This window comes from Lissotriton helveticus, chromosome 4_2, assembly GCF_964261635.1.
Source record: "Lissotriton helveticus chromosome 4_2, aLisHel1.1, whole genome shotgun sequence".
NCBI lineage: Eukaryota > Metazoa > Chordata > Amphibia > Caudata > Salamandridae > Lissotriton > Lissotriton helveticus.
In genome coordinates this window covers 18318661-18339567 of record NC_136064.1, presented here as the reverse complement: position 1 = coordinate 18339567, position 20907 = coordinate 18318661, and the positions used below count along the sequence as shown (strand labels likewise).

General features: G+C 45.2%; 1 protein-coding gene across 6 annotated transcripts in view; it reads left to right on the top strand.

Moving 5' to 3' along the window:
- Positions 1 to 20907, top strand: part of ST3GAL4 (ST3 beta-galactoside alpha-2,3-sialyltransferase 4) — a 520175-nt gene that overhangs the window by 322850 nt on the left and 176418 nt on the right. For all 6 annotated transcript variants that reach the window (XR_013594038.1, XM_078640129.1, XM_078640132.1 and 3 more), the window contains one exon: positions 4965 to 5052. Coding sequence is in view for 5 of the 6 variants with exons in the window: in XM_078640129.1 (XP_078496255.1) it covers positions 4965 to 5052 (88 nt within the window). In the remaining variant the exon portion in view is untranslated. The remainder of the gene's footprint in view (positions 1 to 4964; positions 5053 to 20907) is intronic.

Below are 20907 nucleotides of genomic sequence, written 5' to 3'. Positions count from 1 at the left end.
TCAAGCTGGAAGGCAGGAAGGGCTGGGTCCATTTGTCTCATGTGAAAAGGTTTTACGGATTAAAGACTGTTTCTAAGAACATTCCCGAGGATTTGAAAGACTGCCAAAGTACTATTCTTAAGGACTGTCCCGCAAAAGACAATGATACAGATCACTCCCTGTTAGAGAAAACTCCGCAACAGGAGTATAAGCTAAAACTAAGGTCTAGTAAAATAAGTCAGCCAGTTTGATTGTCCAAGTCCTCCCCTAGGTGAAACGGTTAGACCGGTTTCTGACATGTATAAAATAGACCCCCATAGTGAGAGAGTTAGTCAAAACTCAATCCGATGTATCGTTTTTCTAAGTTTCATATTGTTTCTCAGCCTTATGACTACCTGCACAAGTTATGCATTTTATTTGTGTTTTCCAGTTCCTCATGTAAATAAGTCTTCTATTGCTACAGTAGAGCACACGTTCAGTGATCTGCCTCCTCATGAACTATCTTATCGTCTTGCTATGCGTAACAATTCCTTTATCCGCATGTTACATTATTCACACCAGACCAGCAATGCTACTAATTGTTGGGTGTGTGGTCGACTCCCCCCTTTCCAGACACCGAAGGGAGTTCTGCCACTCTTTCCTTATCCATTTTCACATAATGGTTCGTGTGGAGCATGGTCCACGTTAACGTCATCCTCAACAGATATGTCTTTTCTTAACAGTACATGTTTTCCAGACAAGCAAGGTCTTCCCCACAGAACAGGGTTAGATCTAGAAAATGAAGTCTATAATTTAGGTAATTATTCTTCGAATTTTATGGTCCTGAATGTTCAGTCTGATACTACTCCAGACTTACCTGCTATGTCAGTATTACCAGTCAAAGGCGAATTATGTGTCCGAAAGAATGGTTCCGTACATGTAGGCCATAGTGATTGTACTACTATAGTCAAGTATAGTGACAGTAGGAAATCTATTTTTAAAGCTTCACGTCATTCTTATTTTGTTTGTGGTCAGACCGCATATGTTCGTCTGCCCCTCGATTGGGAGGGAACCTGTTACATTGCCTTCCTACTGCCACCAGTTTTTCTAGCCCCACCTGACTATCATAGGAATTCCCACCTAGTACATACCAGACACAAGAGAAATCTCCCGATTGTCGATTATACTGAAACTGCTCTAGAACAATATATAGAAATCAATAAAGGTGTCTTCCCTTATTTAGGTACTGTCGTGAATAGTAAACTGATACGTAGATTAACCAGAACCCTCGAAGCAGTAGTGATTGAGACTACCTCTGCCCTAGGTAACTTAACCGAAGAGCAATCCTTTATGAGAATTGTCGTGCTCCAGAATCGTCTCGTCCTTGACGTCATACTGGCCGATAGGGGCGGGGCATGTAGAGTCTTCGGATCTAGTTGCTGCATTTTCATTCCTAATAACGCGCCGTCTGTTTATTCAGCTATAACCAGACTCCATAAAATTGCCCATATGTTACACCAAGATCCAGGCACCTGGACATGGTCCGGTTGGTTCTGGAATATAATTTCCGCCTGGGGATGGAAAGTATTGTCCTTTCTAGGTATTGCAGTAGCGATCATATTCAGTTGCTGCCTCTGTATACAATGTGGCCCTGCGATTTGTGGCATTTGTGCTACCTCTTGTATTCCTAGTCCCAAGTCCCGTTCTAAATCCCGTTCCAAGAAAATTCGAGACGAGCAAATGATACTGTATGAAATGATAAATGGTATCATGAATATTGATGTTTCCTGATGGAAACGTAGTGACAAGGAGGGAATGTGGAAAAGTAAATTTTGCCATGTTCTGTGTCCCTACGTGTCCTCCATCTTATGTTATGTGTGCATGATTAATATGCATATGTATTCCCCATGTTCGATTAATAACGCAATTATAGTTGTGTCCATCTCTAGTATGCCAGTTTCCAGTTCTCGTGAATACTACGAATATTAGGCCTATGTAAAGGTACGTTGCCACGTTTCCCAGTGTGCACGTTATTTCATTGTAAAGTCCCCGTTTCTAGGCCTCAAAAGGGCCTGGACACCAGATTCAGCTCCTGTCTCCTGAGCCCTCGCTGAGGAGCGATACAGCCCCCACCTGTATTCCTGACCCTTCACTTACTTCCTGCCTCACAGTGCCCGGTTCAGCCTGGCTCTGCCTACGAGTCTGCCAAGAGTATGTTATGATTCTAGTTATCAGTCCAGCCCTCCTTCTCTGCATTCCTAAGCTACTGAATCGCATCAATAGTTTCCGTCATCGTCTAGCCTTTACGTCTCCATGTAAGAGAAATACTGTATTTATGGTCATTTAATATTCTTCAACACGCACTACATGTAGAATAATGCATGCTCCAGTCTTAGAGTCTGTTAGCCTTTACCCCGATAACTCTTGGATTCTATCAACATGTTCTCTAAACATCGGATACTAGATATTGTTTAGGCACATGTCGCCCTGACTCTCCAGACTTCAGTCTCTGCTCCTAGCACAGAGTTCATAGCCCCCAGCTTCTCCTAGTAACACGTCATTGTCAGTTTGCGCGCACCATTAGGTTAGAGGTCCCGGCTCCTTAGGTAGCCCCCTCCATGTTTTCCGCCCCATTTATGACATATTCTGTTACGTTTACATCACATGTCTATGTATACGCCTCTTGTTACACCCACTTTCACCCTTATCTTTCGCGACTGCTATTGACCACACCCACTGCTCCGCCTACTGTATTCACTGTAATGCAACTGTTTTAGTATATATGCTTGTGTATTGTTATTAAAGTTAGCGCGCTCATTCCAGATCCTGCCCCCAGGCAGCTGCCATCCTATTCCCGTGCAGGTTGTCCTGTTCCTGTCCTTTATGCTGTATTAAACCTGCAAACTCCTACTACCTCGAATCTTGACTCTTATTTATTGAGCTATCTGTTATTACGATGTCCAGTCAAACCTAGATCCGGTATTATTTATTTATATACCACAAAATGATAGTGCTGCATGACTAATCAACAGCCCTTCTCAGCAAAAGAAACTAAGTTAATTTCATAAGGAGCCCTGTCTCCTCTGTCCCTCCTTCAATGTCTCCGCCCACTCCCAGCTTCAGAAATGTCAGTAACACACAGAAACTGTCTGGGAAAACGACCTCGCCTTTATCTTGTGCACAATTACAGGCCACAATGTGAGGAGACAGGCCTAGACATCTGTGCACTCACCAGATTAGTGAAAATCTAGAGTAAAAATCAAGAACCAGGATGCTAGATTGTCTCAGTCATTTGCTCAGGGGAGCCTGACTGCAATTGTTCCTTGTAAAGGAGTGTGTTCACTAGCACATTCTCTACAAGAAATGAAATCACGTCTGTTGCTCTCAAACGGCAAAATATTAAAATGGGCTTCTTGTGTTATTTTAAATTCAGTGCCTTTAAACGTACTCAGGCTTTTTGGAGCTAGTTTCCAAAATCTTTATGGCACACAGGACATCACTGGTTTCTTCTGTCTTCTCATGTCTTCAAAGTCTGCAGCATCACCTTCAAGGCGATGTACATTAACTTCCCACCATACCTACAATCAAGATGTCTTTTGGAGTTTGTAACACTGTAACAGCAACAGGTTTGAGCCAAAAAGATCCAGAAAAAGGAGAAGGCTGTCCATCACTCCCTTTTCTGTGACACATTCAGACTCTGGAATTCCACCTCACCTCAAAGTGCTCAAGCTACAACCCTCCTTAACTTTTGGTAGGACCTGTGGATTCGCAGGGATGTCGCCTTCACATGTCGTGACCACGAAACCCGCCCTAGGTTTCGGAGAGCAAAGAGACCTGCTCCTCCCTGATTGAAATGAATGAGACCACTCTCCCCTTAGAGGTATTCACAGCAAAAGATACAATGGCAACGTTATGGTATCAAGAATATCAATGCCCACCCTCCATGCCCCCTCAATCCCCATGAAATAAAGACTTATCAAAGCTGCACAGGACTTGGACAGCATGCTGGACAAGATGCGGACCAATGGACACTCACCCGGAGTAGAATAGTCCAGTCATGGATAGAAGTTTAGCCAACAAAAAGATACTCCACATTTCTTCATCTTGCACCTGATTGCACCTCGCTTCTCAAGAAATAATCCCGAAGTTTAAAGTTTGCACTTGAAACAAGAGTTGTATAGCAGGAGAAGGGAGAGCAACAGAAGAAGACAGCCTTTGTCACTTCACCTCATTCCAAGCCATCAAGGGGATAGGGGAACACATCACATTGAGTGTGCCAGAGACACCCAGATTTAGCTGGGAGATCTAACGTTGCAAGAGTTCAGAGGGAGGAGTCTGCGGTAATAGAGCCATCGGTAAACAACTTTTACCGCAAATCTTTCATACCCGCAGGGAATCACAACGACCGCGTTTGGATTCCGCATACCATTACTCTGCAAGTCGGAACAACGACTTGCGGAGGGGGGGGGGGGTTGGGGGGGGTGTTGGATTTAAAATCCAACACCTCCCCTATTGTCCGCACTGACTGGAGTTGGAATAGTAAATTATACTATTCCAACATCCAGCGCCCCTGCTCTGCAAGTCGTTGTTCCGACTTGCGGAGTAATGGTATGCGTAATCACAACGCGGTCGTTGTAACGACCGCGTTGTGATTCCCTGCGAGGAGAAATACAGCGGGATGGCATCACATATTCAGAGCCATCACTTCCTGCTCAGCTCTGATTGAAGTGTAGCTCAGATGGGCATTACCTGGAGAAATAAACCCAAGTAATCTATGGATTCTACTTGAGAACTTCAGGACACGGTGTGCATTATGCCCTTGAGCAACCAAATTCTTTGTACAAAACTCTGGTGTACTGATACTAATGTTCTCTCTGCTGTATATTGTTCAGAGCATTGCTAGCCTTAGATGAGCACATAGATGTTAAGTGCACCTAGGCTAGGTTGTGTCTTCTACAATGAGTCATCTGCTTCAATTATATAACATAGATTTCTTCTTTTCACAGGCACAATGGCGACAGGAGTCCTGTTATTCATGACCTTTTCAACTGGAACACTGTGGTATCTGACATTGAAAACTCATGTCCAACCCATGTGAGTTACATACATTCTTTTGTGTTCATTCCAAGTCTAGTTATTTTGGATAATCCCCATATTCTTGCACATTGGAGCATGTTCTAATGTTGTGCCTGTGTCTGTCTGTCAGTGTGGAGGCTGGTGATCCAGGCAGTGTCATTAGGGGTGCTTCATGAGGCCAATCAGAGATTTCTTCCTCCTTAGGAGTTTGAGTCTAAGCAGTGTGGCTTGGAGACTCTGCTTCAGGGGGGGGGGCGCTCCTAACTGGCTCTAGAAGCATATGCTTGAATTTACTAGTCCAAGACTCAACACGTCACCATCCAGGCCAAATTGGTCTCCGAACTTAGTCACTCAATGCAGGCTCCTTGCCTTAACACAATCAAATCAAATATGATTAGTAACAAAAAAAGCAGCTGCTTCCAATGTAAAAATTGAGAATTATAAAGACAGTGCAATAAATTTATATTTACTACATTTAAAAGCATAAACCCAACAAAGAGAAGATTGAAATCTGCCACATGCATTTCCAACAATCCCCAGTTCTTTGGTGTGACCAAACACTCCTATCTCTTCATTGTTTCCTGCGGCATCTCCTTCCACTAAGCACTACCCCGTTTGCCTCTACCCCCATACACTTCTCCTATTTTTCATTTACCACCATCTTGTGCTCTGTCTACCATTAAAAGCCCCATAAACACCTTGATAATGATTTTTTTCCTCCACTTACTCATGCGCGACCACAATCCCCGTCATAACATGTATATCTGGGCACTAATCGATGCAACTACATGTGCAGCCCTTTGCTCTTTCTCATACTTTGCCCTTTCCTTCACCTCTTTCTATCACCAGCCTGCATCACTTACCCCCTAACATCTTTCTACAACGCCAGCCTTACCCCTCAACCAGCCCCATACACACTTCCCTCAGAGCACGCGTAGTCCATATGCCTCTTCGATTCTACCAAACCCCATGCGGCCGCTGCTTTGGATACTGGAGCAATTTGTTGAATGTATCTCCAGTCCTTGCTCCCCGCTTCTACTGCCACTTCAGCCAGAGCTACAGCCAGAGTGATCTTTAAACCTCACCAAAATGTTCAGCCTCACCTCTGCAAACCGAAGTAATGATGAGCCCAAACCTTCCTTCATTAACACTGAACTGTACGCATGCTCCCGAGCTTGACTCATAACTGTATCTATCAGATGAATTAACAGAACACATACAACATCCATACAACAGTTGAGGAAGCAAGTTTCTGCATGATACCAGTAAGTAAAAAGTGTGTAATACCATCTTCCCGCCAAGCCAGCCAGGTTAAGCAAAAGGGCCATCCCCAGAGAAACTTTGAGCCAACCTACACAAGTCTCAGCGACTACCTCCCACCCCTGCCAGAGGAGAAATCACAGCCCATCCAGAAATCACCTATCTTCTGTGCTAAAAGAATCCAGGTCAGAGTGCAAAAACAGAATGGATTATCAGTGACCATCAAGCTGATGTCTTTGGACCTTCTCTTCATCCTGTATTCTAAGTGATAATACTGCACCCATACCCCAGGAGGCAACCACTGATCATGACGTAACACTTTTTAGACACTACCTAAACCAGAAGAGGGTTAGCAGTGGTCCCCACAAATACTGAACTAACATCCAACATTACAACATCACTGCCTTCATTCCTTGTTCGCTGCTCATTGTCCACAACTTTCTCCACAAATACCTACCTACCAAATAAAACTGAGCCTTCACAGATGCTCTGCTGGACTCAATTGAGGATGTTCTAATAGATCAGCCAAATTGTGTATCCCGGAAGATCTCACGATCTGGTCTGAACAACCCGCATTATGCCAGGCCTCATCTGCCCTCTCTAACATGGATGTTCTCCTGCCAATTGGTCACTAGGCCCACCAATCCAGCAGGCCACACTTTTAATGCTGTATTTGCCTTGAAGGTTAATCTTAATCACAGGAAGTAATCCCACTATTAGGAACACCCACCACGCTGTCATTTCAATCATAACTTCCAAATAGCAACTCATTTTCAAAGACCCTGATACAACCATAGCCAGTAGGCTCTAGAACATTTTCATCTAAACTTCTTAGAAAACTCATCGCATCCACTCTCGAGGACTGTCCATAAATCAGTTCTGCCAATGGTTAAAGGGGTTTAAATACCAGGGACATAATTAAAACATGGCTGCAGTCCTCACACAGATGGACAGGGAATTGGTTTAACTAAGAAATAAAACATTGGAAAGGAGGCACCAGGTTTCTCAAAAGACTAAACAAAAATATACGACATCAACAATAAAAAGATGCCCCCAAGACACTCAGAGAACCTCCTTTAAAAAGCCCAAATATCCCAGTACACTCAACACATTTTTGATGCTGCATACAAGCAAAGAGCTCTTACAAACAGTAGAAGACTACATTAACCTGTCCAGCCCATCAATAAGCATAAAGACACTTAAATATTCTGTAATGTCCTAGTAAAACAATTTATTGAAAAAGTTGATAAACTTCAAAATGACTTCTCCACATTTGACATGGTAGATGGCCAACTATTTGCTCAAAGATTAGATGTTCTAATATCCGTGTTACAATCCTCTGCTGGACAAAATGCTTGCTGAACAATAGAATGCAAACCTCGTTTCGACACTTTGCTCTTTACCTGTTGGACGCCTTCCTCAGGGCTCAACAGTGGGCCTCTCCAGTTCATTGTGTACCTATCACCCCATCCGGATCTTGTGAAATCTTTGAACCTCGCCTACTACAACCCTTGCTGATGACACTTGAAGTATCTTAAAACAGGAACACCCATCAGAATTCAAGACATCCAGGATCGCAAATTCCTTCTATCAATGGCACGGTGGATGACGAACGACTCAAACTTAATTCCTCTACCCCTTAAATACTGACCCGTGTATCTCAGCAAAAACAAATCCCATATCCTCTTGGTCATTGGAAAAGGGGCAGCTGATATCCTTCAAAGGAGGATAATCATTTGTATGTTCATGGACTTCAACCTATTACTTCAAACACAAGTCAACAAAGGAACACATGTTCCCTTGCTTACAGCTTTCTAACAAGATGGTCATCAGTAGCCCTTGTGATGGACCATCTAGAATATGCCAATGATCTCTACACCAGACTTAGTCAAAATGAATCAGTAAGCTGCAATAAATTGAGAATGCAGCAGCCAAACAAGTCCTACACCCAAACAGAATGCCCTTAGCCATGCCCCACACAGTACCAGGGATTCATGATACGGTGCTGTGCACGGCACACCAGACAGTCCATGAAATTGGATCAACCTTTTTGCATTCTAAACTCAGCTTTATAAAGTGTGAAAACTCGGATTGAGAAGGCCTATTTTCAAAAGGCCTGTATTGGTGGAAACCCTTTCTCAGTAAATACATGCAAACTGTGGAATAATTCCTCAAGAAAATAGGGGCTATCAACTGCTATCAACGACATTGTGAATTCAGAGAAACAATGAAGACCTTGCTTTTCCCAAAAATTTTCTCAAATGATCCCCTGCATGGCATATGCAGCATAAAAACTGCAAGTTTGTTTTGTTTCTTCCTGCTTGTAGCGCACAGAGAGTCTGCTTGTGTGGCCAAATTCCATCTTCTATCAGTCAGGGTAGGTGTCAACCACCTCTGTGTTGATAAGGAAGTGGGTGAGAGAATCAGGCAGAGACAGGTATGCCGCCAGCACAAAGTATGGTCAAATAGAAAACATTGTGTTCAGATGGGTATGTTTAAGAGACTAAAAAGGTTTGAAAGGGTTTGCATCATCTAAATACCGTACCAACTCTGGTGATCGGTCTAAAGGACTACAGAAATTTAGTGAATGAGGGTAAAATTTGGGACAAAAGAGGACACCAGCAGCACCATGGGGATTGACAGTCGGAACACCACAGTCTTAACCACGGGTGTTCCAACTACGCAAGCACAACCATGCTGGCCTTAACTAGGCAAATGCTTAAACCACCCATATGGGTGGTTAAGGCAGTGCATAATCTAGCTACTGGCTAGAGGGAAGCGGGAAGGTGCCGCGGAAAGGTGAGTGGGGCTGAGGGTAGTGGGTAGGTTTCAGGTCAGTGGAAGTGGCCAGAAGGAGCCATCCACCTTGTGTTCCCTTTCCAACTTCTTGCAGTGCTATGCCCTCTTGCACTCCCACCACACATGCAACATCTTTAGACAAATGAGAGGTCCTCTAGTTTAAGGGCTACCAGTAGGAGCAGAGGGGGTAAGGAGCAATAGGGCCACAATCAACAGCTGGACATGCCAAGACACATCTGTATCGTATATTCAGGGTGTAAGAACAATGTGTGAGGCCTCCTTTCGTGATCACTTATGAAGCTCAGACGCCTGAGACCATCACAACCAGACCTCTCCATAACCAGCTTTGCCTCCGGAGACTCCCCTTCCTCATGCTCATCAGAGGAGAGGAAATATGCCAAAAAAATGATGAAGAAACTAGGCATTGAACAAACCATAGGCTGATAGAGGAGAACCACCAGCAGTAGACAGTCTGACTGTTCCACAACAGGATTTCGCTTCTCTGTCTGGTGCACCAGAGAAATGATAGAAAGACCTGTAGAGGGAGCTAGACGAAGAGTGTGACAAATCACCCTCACCCTTCATCGCTGTCCCAATTTCGCCAGGTCATTCACAACCATGACTTTTTCCTCGGGCATCTGGAACCTTAAAAGGTCCCAGCATTCAACCGGCTTCTTCCTGCAGCCTCCCGATGCCCGCACAGGAGCAAGTTGCGCAGTGGAATGAATGCTTCCATCTATGCAGTACCCTCTTCATTGCCTGCCACAGCATGCTGGGTCACCTTTCATATTTTGCAACCAATAGAACGAAGCACATGTGATGCCGGCTTCTCCTTGTCCCACCATGATCCAATACAAAAGGCCGATCTTGCCGCGCTCAGACATCCCATTAGTCACTATTGCTTGGGACAGGCAAGATTAATGATGTAGTAGGTTTATAAAGTATCCTCTCAACAAACACCTCCTCCCCCACCTCAAGCCCCTGTTACAGGCCTGGTGTTCCGAATGAGTAAAGTTTGCATTCTTCCCTATGTCCCTTCTGGTGCTTGTGGGGATGGGAAAGAATATATTGTGCCATGTCCATTTGCTACCTTACACTGTTTGGAATCTCACTCCCTTCACCTCTTCAATCCATGAAAATGTGCAACCCTAAGCCCTACTCTTCCTCACAACAAAGTGTGCATCTGCCTCATGCCCTTGCTTAAGACGCAATAGCTCCGCACATGCTTTTGACAAGCACAGGGCCATCTAGCAGCCAGCCCCAGAAGACCCAGTCCCCACAGCTCAGTGTTTTTCCATATCCAGTATATCCTAGAAAAAGACACAAACACAGTAAAAATGTTTTAGTTTTTTTCAGAATCGCCGCGCTAGTACGGTCGAGCAGAACAACTGGTGTGGGGAGGAGAAGCAATAGGAAAGAGAGAAACGTTCAGTGGGAGGGTGAGAAGCACACAGGCAATAAAGTGCAACACGGAGGGGAAAATCAAAGCACACTAGCATGACAGCTGGACAACGTATTCACTCTTGTGAAGTGCTGGAGAAAAAAAAAGAAAAAAAATGTGTACCTAAAAGTGAGCAGTGGAAGGACACAAGTTAATTGACAATGCTTCAGGGTTGGGACAGGCACAAGATCGACAAGGCAAACCATCGAATAAGAAGCTACCAAAGGAGTGACGGGGAAGCCTATCACAGTAAGCAATTGGTGAGCTTCAAGGACCTGTGTGTTTCTGTGGTAAGCCCACAATATGACGAGTAGGTTTGCCTTAAAATGGATGGTAGAAACAGGTCAGTCAAACTACAAAATTGTGATTGGCTGGTGGATATCGTGTCCAGGACATGGGCACTAGGACCCTGGGACAGCGCGAGGGCGAGGGGACACCGGACACCACATCCGGTCAGGGGGTGGAGAGGAACGGCACTCTGATGCTGGACCTCGAGGCAGGAGGTCATGAGGCAAGCATGATGTGAATCAACAAATAAAGGAATACCTGCAAGATGCCCATTGTGTCCTGTGTGAGTTCCTGGGTGGTAGGACACGACAACTGGCGACGAGGAGTGGGATGCGGTATCCAGCGCAAGAAGAGGTAGAGGCGAGGCATCATCAGGAGGCCAGCAGCGACGTGGAAAAGATCGTAATCTAAAGAAGGAGCCCACCCTGGATCACAGTACAGCGAAGAAGAAGAAGAAGGAAGTGCTGGAAGAAGACGTGCAGCGACGTGGGAGCCCACCCCAAGCGCTGCAGAAACAAGACCAAGTGAAGCGGTAAGCGCCGAGGCAAAGCGCGAAGTCTTGAAAGAATTGGCGCGAGCTCTCGCGAGAGTCTCGGCGGCCATCTTAGAAACAGGCGGGAGAGCCAATAGGAACAGAGAACAGACGGGCGGCCATTTTAAAGCCAGGCAGAGTCCCGATTGGATGGGAAAGAACGCGAGAGCAACGGCGGCCATTTGTAAGTCAGGCGCGGGAGCCAATAGGAAGCGAGGAACAGCGCGGCGGCCATTTTGTGGCCAGGCAAAGCGCGAGAAAGGACGAAAAGTGAAAATAAGTGAAAAAAAAGGGTGACTTAAAGAAAATTAAAGGAAAACAAGAAGGAGTAGTAACTTAAAGGGACAAAAGAAGTGGAAAAGAAAGAACACAAGAACAACAAGTAGTGATAAAAGAAGAGTGCCAAAAAGGGTAATTTAAAGTGATGTTAAAGGGAAATAAGTGACAGAAGTGACCTAAAAGGAAAAAAAAAAAAGGAAGAAAATAAGGATTAGGACCTCGGAGAAGGAGGTCGGAGAGAAATAAAGAGAAAAGGAGAAGACAAAGAAATAAAAGAAAGAGACAAAGAAATAATGCAAGTGAATACAAGGAAAAAGAAGGATAAATAAAAAGGCAAAGAGCAATAAGGCAAAGGAAGATGATGATGCAATAAGAAAAGAGATTACCAGAGGATAACAAAAGGACAAATAGAGAAAGAGAAAGAAGGAAAGAATATATACACATATAAGAAAGAAGAACAAGAGAGTGGAAGAAGACAGACAAGGCTAAATAAAAGACAGAAAAAGAGACACAACAAGGAAAAGAAAAGGAAAGGAAAGAGAGCAGAACAACAACGAGAAAGAAAAGGACAAAGATTGCACAAGGACAAAGAAAGAGCAAAGGAGAAGGTACAAGGAAGTAGAGAAAAGAAGAAAGAAGAAAGAGGAGTAAAATAACGAAGAGGAGTAAAATAACAAGGAAAGAAGGGACAAAAGAAAAAAGAAAAAAGGACAAGGAGAGCCTAGAAAAGGCTAAAAGGGCAAGGAGAGCCTAGAAAAGGCTAAAAGGACAAGGAGAATAACAGAAGAAGAAGAAGAAGAAAAAAAAAGGACACAAAGGGACACAAGGGAAAAGGACAAGGAGAGCCTAGAAAAGGCTAAAAGGACAAGGAGAATAACAGAAGAAAAAAAAAAGACACAAAAGGGACACAAGAGAAAAGGACAAGGAGAGCCCAGAAAAGGCTAAAAGGGCAAGGAGAGCCTAGAAAAGGCTAAAAGGACAAGGAGAATAACAGAAGAAGCAGAAGAAAAAGGACACAAAAGGGACACAAGAGAAAAGGACAAGGAGAGCCTAGAAAAGGCTAAAAGAAAAGGAGAATAACAGAAGAAGAAGAAGGAAAAAAGGACACAAAAGGGACACAAGAGAAAAGGACACGGAGAGCCTAGAAAGGCTAAAAGGGCAAGGAGAGCCTAGAAAAAGGGGTAAAAAGGAGCAACACGAAAAGACATACCGCAGGAGAAAGAGCAGCAAAAAAAAAAAAAGAAAAAAGAGAAAGGACAAAAGACATGAAATGAGCAGAGCGGACAAGCGACACAAAGGAAATAAAGGCAAGAGGCACCTCAGGGCAGGACCAAAGGTGTTGAGCATAGGGCCAGGACGAAAGGTTGAATATAGATGATAAGACAACAAGTTTTCCAAAGAGTCACTGGCGGTGACGAAAGTGAAAGGATCGATGATAATGCCTGCCCACGAACAACAACGAATAACAAGAAAAAGATATAATTTCAAGGACAAAGAAGGCGGAGGAAGAAGAAATGGCAGCGACAACGGCAGCCACATGGACGGTGGAAGATAGAGGATAAGGAAGAGATGGAGACACTAGATTCATGAAGAAATGTAGAATGACAAGTACTCTCTCTCTCTCTCTCTCTCTCTCTCTCTCTCTCTCTCTCTCTCTCTCTCTCTCTCTCTCCCTCTCTCGCTTTCTCTCTTTTCTTTCTTTCTTTCTTCGTTTGTTTTGCAACACGGGGGGAGATATCGTGTCCAGGACATGGGCACTAGGACCCTGGGACAGCGCGAGGGCGAGGGGACACCGGACACCACATCCGGTCAGGGGGTGGAGAGGAACGGCACTCTGATGCTGGACCTCGAGGCAGGAGGTCATGAGGCAAGCATGGTGTGAATCGACAAATAAAGGAATACCTGCAAGATGCCCATTGTGTCCTGTGTGAGTTCCTGGGTGGTAGGACACTACAGTGCCTAAATATGTAGACACTGTAGTAGGAAAGTAAAAATTGTATTTGACTGCAGTGATTCACATCGCTTACGCAAACAAACAGTGCCAGAGAGCTGTGCGCTAGTACTACAGAGAAAGGTCCTGTTTTGAGAGCCCTTAGTGGCACACGCAAATTGGAGAAATATTGTTTCATGAAAGGAAAGGGAATGTGATTAGCGCAAATGAGGAAAGCTGGTCATTTGTATACTGCTTCCTGCAATGCTATGATTGTCGCACAGAAAGAGCTGCCCCATGTTTTGATTTTGATGCAGTGGTAGTTTTTATGTAAATTTTTGGTTTCTAGTCTCCAACAGAGGCCCTGCTAAATGCAATTTATGAGGTTAGAAGATGTGGAGTCAACTGTAAGTTTCCATCTCAAGAAATGCCTTCATTTGGCACCAAAAGGATCATGTTGGCTATATACCTCCAGACTTGCTGGGTGCCCATTTTTAGATACTACAACAGACCGCTTCTATTTCTATCACTACACTCAACATACACAGATAATATAAAGAAAGGGGCTGCATATCATCCCACTATAGCAGCAGCTATTGGCCAAATTGGGCAGACCCTCTTAAGGCTTGTGGCTCGTTGCTGGGTTGCCCAAGATGTCTGGGACCAGCCCACGGCATGTCGCTGATGTCTACAATCCCACAGGACCACCAGATATGTGTGTGCTTTGACAATGCTGCACTGCGCATGTTCAGAGGCCATGTCCCCATTTGGCCCCTGAAGCAGGACAGCCAGACCAGCGCGCATGCGCGCTTGGTCTTTCTCCCTTGGGTGCTGCCAGCGGGCAGCTGCAGCGGCTTCCCTCGGCCATACACGGGATGTTTATCACGTAACCTGCGCATTAGTTATTTGTTTACCTGTTGGCAGTAAATCAGCCACTCCCCACGCTCCTTTGTACCTAGGATTAGATATGTTTAGTTAAACCCCTTTTGTTTCTGCTGTGCGTGTAAATAGAGGAGTCAGCGCACAACAAGTGGTTTAAGCCTGGGCTGTGTGTGTGTAATGCTGTATTACATCAGACCTTTGCATTAGGCATTGCCACAATACTTCCTTGTGGCTGTTGCCAGGCTGCCTACCGATGGAGTCATCCTCCGGGAAGCGAGCTCTCTGGGCCGAGGGGTCAGTGCAGGGTGAGCTCACTCACTGTGAGCACAGCTGTGGCCTGTGCACAACACTTGCAGTGAAGTCTGGGTTTGTGAGTCTCCCGCCGCAAGGCTCAGTGCAAGCCCCAGCACGAGCGACAGCAAGCTCGAGCTCTCGGCTGATGACGAGGCTTCGACGCCTCTCATATTTTAACCCGACTTATCGTCCTTTAAACCCAGAAAGCAGCATTTGTTTTCCAAATACAATTGATAACACATGGTCCGCGGTATCTCATTCAGCAAGAGAGCTGAACTAGGACAGCAGCCCTGGCACCCTGCCGGAAGTAAACACTGCTACCTCTGACCTGTGTTCAGCAGGTGAAATGAGGCTAGCTCCCTGTCTTCGTCGCAGTGACTTCGGAGCACTGTTCTCACTACGATGAAAGGTAGGGTGAGCAGAATTTTAAAGCCAAAAACCGGGACATTTCACAAAAATAGAAGGACTACAGTTTTACTTCAAGCGAGCGCACAGAACGACAGCGCTCACCAGCAGAAAATTACAGAACAGGCAGTAAGAACATACATAAAATGCTGTTTTAAGCCTTGTAGCTTGTCTGTTAATGAAATTGCTTTCTTGAAAAAACTGCTAACTATCCCTGTTTTGTAAAACATAAAAAAGCACCTCCTGCCATTGTCTGTCGTCCCTCTTTAAAATCCGGTACATGAGCTAAATTTCCTGAAATCTGCCGGGACAGCTGGTGAAAAACTGGGAAGCCTGGTCACCCTAATGAGAGGGGTTCTTGTGGGAAGCAAACTAGATTTATTGTTTGTAGACTCGCGCCCACGCTACTCAGCGACCTATAGCAATAGAGTTGGGAGGCTTACTCATACCAGATCCAGGACTGTTATTCATGCTAGGAGTAACAGTAATTATATTATTACAGCACAACATGTAGTAGTGGCTGTTTAAAGTGCATGCTGAGGAGGGCCAAGTTGCAATCATAGTCCTAGGAGACTTACATGAAAGGTTCTTCTGTAACCAGAGTGGTGATGGAGCAGGGTTACTTGAGAGCCTTCATGAATTCAGGTGATGGAGCCGGGTTCCACCTTCTAGATCTGCTCTGGAACCCGAGTTCAATGGCTCTTTTTCTCAGCATGTAAGCGTAGGGGGAGAGAAACGGTTAGTCACTCAATCATTGCAGTTCCAATTTACTCTGCCTCCGAAGAACCAAGGACTCCCAGTTGTTTAGTTAGTTTATTAAAAAACCAAGAACAGTTGGACATACAAACGCCTCAAAGTGAGGGTGTAGAAATACAACAGAACTAATACAAAGCCAAACCTCCGGATGACATTAAGGCTGTGCAATATGCACAGGATTATCGGTTTGAGAACCAAGATACAAAAGATGACGGCACTAATATCTAGGTTTCCCTTCATTGTCGTTTCGTGGGAATAAAGCATTAGCCTGTCCCTACACTACTACTAAAGTGACATCCATAGTATTTCACCAGGCAAGATTCAATATGGTGTCGGCTTGTGAAGTCTTCCTAAGAAGTCTCTTCATATCAGATGGGTCAGGTAGCATGAAACTACAGATCTCGTTTTAGGATGCCCTCTCTCAAGTCAAAAGGGGGTGGTGATGGGCGGAGCATCTGAACCAATCAAACACTCACACCCAGTCAAAAGATCTGGGTTTAATCCATCACCGTTCTTTAGCCCACTCTGCCACCCCAGTTCAGACATGGCCATATGCAAATCAGTCTGACCCTGTGCCTCATGGGAACAGTCCAGCCCGAACTGCCAAGCTATGCCTTCCCTGGACCGGAAACAAGCTTCCGAGGACCGGTTTCCGGCATTACAGCCGTCTTCAGCCCGGCTTGCTTGAATCCAGTGGCAAAGTGAGCAAGGGACTCACGTCTGAGCATACTCTGCCACACTTCTGGCGGCCAAAGCGGTACAAAAGGGGGTGGTGATGGACGGAGCATCTGAACCAATCAAACACTCACACCCAGTCAAAAGATCTGGGTTTAATCCATCACCGTTCTTTAGCCCACTCTGCCACCCCAGTTCAGACATGGCCATATGCAAATCAATCTGACCCTGTGCCTCATGGGAACAGTCCAGCCGAACTGCCAAGCCATGCCTTCCCTGGACCGGAAACAAGCTTCCGAGGACCGGTTTCTGGCATTACAGCCGTCTTCAGCCCCGCTTGCTTGAATCCAGTGGCAAAGTGAGCAAGGGACTCACGTCTGAGCATACCCTGCCACACTTATGGCGGCCAAAGCGGTACAAAAGGGGGTGGTGATGGACGGAGCATCTGAACCAATCAAACACTCACACCCAGACAAAAGATCTGGGTTTAATCCTTCACCGTTCTTTAGCCCACTCTGCCACCCCAGTTCAGACATGGCCATATGCAAATCAGTCTGACCCTGTGCCTCATGGGAACAGTCCAGCCCGAACTGCCAAGCCATGCCTTCCCTGGACCGGAAATAAGCTTCCGAGGACCGGTTTCTGGCATTACACCCGTCTTCAGCCCGGCTTGCTTGATCCAGTGGCAAAGTGAGCAAGGGAATGGGGTGGCAGAGTGGGCTAAAGAACGGTGATGGATTAAACCCAGATCTGTCGACTGGGTGTGAGTGTTTGATTGGTTCAGATGCTCCGTCCATCACCAACCCCTTTTGTACCGCTTTGTTCGCCATAAGTTGGCAGGGTATGCTCAGACGTGAGTCCCTTGCTCACTTTGCCACTGGATTCAAGCAAGCCTGGCTGAAGACGGCTGAAATGCCAGAAACCGGTCCTAGGAAGCTTGTTTCCAGGGAAGGCATGGCTTCGCAGTTCGGGCGGGACTGTTCCCATGAGGCACAGGGTCAGACTGATTTGCATATGGCCATGTCTGAACTGGGGTGGCAGAGTGGGCTAAAGAACGGTGATGGATTAAACCCAGATCTGTTGACTGGGTGTGAATGTTTGATTGGTTCAGATGCTCCGTCCATCACCACCCCCTTTTGTACCGCTTTGTTCACCATAAGTTGGCAGGGTATGCTCAGACGTGAGTCCCTTGCTCACTTTGCCACTGGATTCAAGCAAGCCTGGCTGAAGACGGCTGAAATGCCAGAAACCGATCCTAGGAAGCTTGTTTCCGGTCCAGGGAAGGCATGGCTTGGCAGTTCAGGCTGGACTGTTCCCATGAGGCACAGGGTCAGACTGATTTGCATATGGCCATGTCTGAACTGGGGTAGCAGAGTGGGCTAAAGAACGGTGATGGATTAAACCCAGATCTGTCGACTGGGTGTGAGTGTTTGATTGGTTCAGATGCTCCGTCCATCACCACCCCCATTTGTACCGCTTTGTTCGCCATAAATTGGCAGGGTATGCTCAGACGTGAGTCCCTTGCTCACTTTGCCACTGGATTCAAGCAAGCCTGGCTGAAGACTGCTGAAATGCCAGAAACCGGTCCTAGGAAGCTTGTGTCCGGTCCACGGAAGGCATGGCTTGGCAGTTCGGGCTGGACTGTTCCCATGAGGCACAGGGTCAGACTGATTTGCATATGGCCATGTCTGAACTGGGGTGGCAGAGTGGGCTAAAGAACGGTGATGGATTAAACCCAGATCTGTCGACTGGGTGGGAGTGTTTGATTGGTTCAGATGCTCCGTCCATCACCACCCCCTTTTGTACCTCTCTCAAGTCAAGGCAGAAGTCCCCTGGACACTTTCCTTAACTTCAGTATATCAATTCTTTCAGGTAGTATCCAAGATACATGATGGTATCACACCATCCATCCAAGCCACCTCGTAGGTGTATTTCTTCCAGGCAGAAATGCTCCCAGGCCTTGGCAAAATGACCTTGATTACCAAGCTTGCTTCGATGAGAAAGTACAATAGTTCTCCATTATCAGTATCAGCGCTTACTGTATCCTCTTCTCCCTAAGCCTAAATCCTAAAACAAACACATTATTCTAGCTAACAAGGATGAATTCTCCACCTGCAACAGAAACTTGAGAAAGAACAAATCCTACATGCACATGAAATTTAACTCTTAAATCTAATGCAAGAGCTTCCAGGGAAAAATAAATTTCAGGCTTGCAGAAATCAGCCAACTTAAGAAATGGTACTAGGCCTCTTGAATATGCATATAATAAAAACACTATTTATTGTGCATTTCTAAATGAACACATTACATAAGCACATCAAATACGTAGATGATTGTCTGCAAAATATACAAATTCTGCTCATTAGGGTTTTCAGCTAAACACATGTAGTTGCAACATTAATTATTTCTTTATCTATTTAGAGTTTTATAGAGCGCGAACCAGACCCGTAAGGGTATCCAAGCACTTTACAGGAAAGGCATGTAGTGTACAAGGGAACTTAGAGGGGGAGGGTACATAAGGGATAACACAGAATGGAAACAGTTAGGATAAGAACAGATAGATACATATTGCAAGAGACAGGCGGTCTCCGGTCCAGGGTGGGATGCCCAGAGGTGCCAGGTGAGTGTCATCCGGACACCGGGAGAGCCCACAGGAAGGTAGCACAAAGTCGCTAAGGTGATTTCTTCACATTTATTGAAAATATCCCTAACACTTCACCTTTCATGTTATTACAGTTCACATTCAAATTTTTTAGGTTAGTGCAATATTTGTAGGTGCAGACTACCCATGATCATAATGCGCTCCTGCAAAGAAAGAGCAAAAATTGCACTCTAACACGGGTTACATCATTAGGTTGTAGTGTAGTTCCTATATTCCCAATAGGCTCTGCGCATTGGAATAATTAATCCTATTGATTAGACGTTGGACTGAGGTCAACTAGGTCTCTATCGAATATACTAAACTTAATTGTGAGTGCCAGCTAGCTCAGAGGTCACTAGAAACTTTCTCGAATTCACAAGAAGGGATTAGTTTCTGACAACCGCATAAACACAACAACTTTGTTTCCCCTAGAACCGGAACAATATCTTCAGAGTTGTGGAAACAATAGATAAGTATTTCACTCAGTCAATCGTGCATGCTTCGTTTCTACAGATTTGCAGAGAAATAGAGACATGCGCATGCAATAAAAAGGTTTATTGAACAGTCTTCTTCCTCATGCAAGAGAAGTGAACTGCTACAACAGTTATGCAGACTGCAAAGTATAATGCGTACAGCGTAAACAGTAATGTGAAATAATACTGTAAGAGCATTGTATGGTTTCTAAGTCATATAAAAATACATACATAAATACACAGACTAAAATACTCAACTGGTGCTTCTAAAATACGCCTACCCCAGTGTACCTAACCTAAGTCTAATTCGCGGGAAGAAGTAAGTATTGTGTAGCTTAGGTTTAGTTTTCTTTGCCAAGAATCTATCCAAGATTTCTCTAGGTTCTAATCCGCTCCATACCTTAGTTAGAATGAAGGAGGTCTGGTATCTCTTGTATCGGGACTCGATTTCCCAACACCCCGCAAGGGGAGCTTGGAAACACTGGAGCCGGATTCTCGGCAGGAGAAGGACAGCTTCCTGATCAGTGCGTCAGCTGGAGAGTCAGCTTCCTTCGGCACTTGCTGTAGCGAGTTGCGTCGGGCAAGTAGATAGTTGAACTGCTCCGAACCACCGTAGTTTGCTAGAGCAAGTGCAGGTATATGTATACCTTGAAGGTGTTTAGGAATGCCATAGTTTGACGTAAAGTCGGGCATAAAAACGTCATAATGAACCCCTTGGGAGTAGTTGTTCATTGTAAAACTAACTGAGTTCTTGGAGAAATCAATATTCAAGCAAGGGGAAGTTACCTGACTGCTTAAGCCAATTTTCCAAGAAATTGTTGTGACGTTTGGTACGGGTGGAAGTAGCCATGCCTGTATTTGGTTTGCATGGGCTATGCCTAAATAAGGGGTTGATTTCTATGCCTATATTAGGGCAATGTGAATTGTACCTACATAAGGGCATGAATTGGGAAAATTCACTCGGAGCCTAAAACGCCACACAACAAGGTGAGGATTAGGTATTGGGGCCCTTAACCCAGAAACTGGTGGAGTTTGATTGACACAACCACCGTTTATTTGTTTGAAGTAGGGAATGTCTGGAAATGATCACAGGGCCCCCCTGGTACCACCTGGTAACCCTGTTCAAGTTTCTTTCTGGACAAATACCAGAATCCTGAACTCCTCTTTCTCACTCCTGTCAGCCTGAATTGATCTAAAAATACTACCATCCTCTGATTT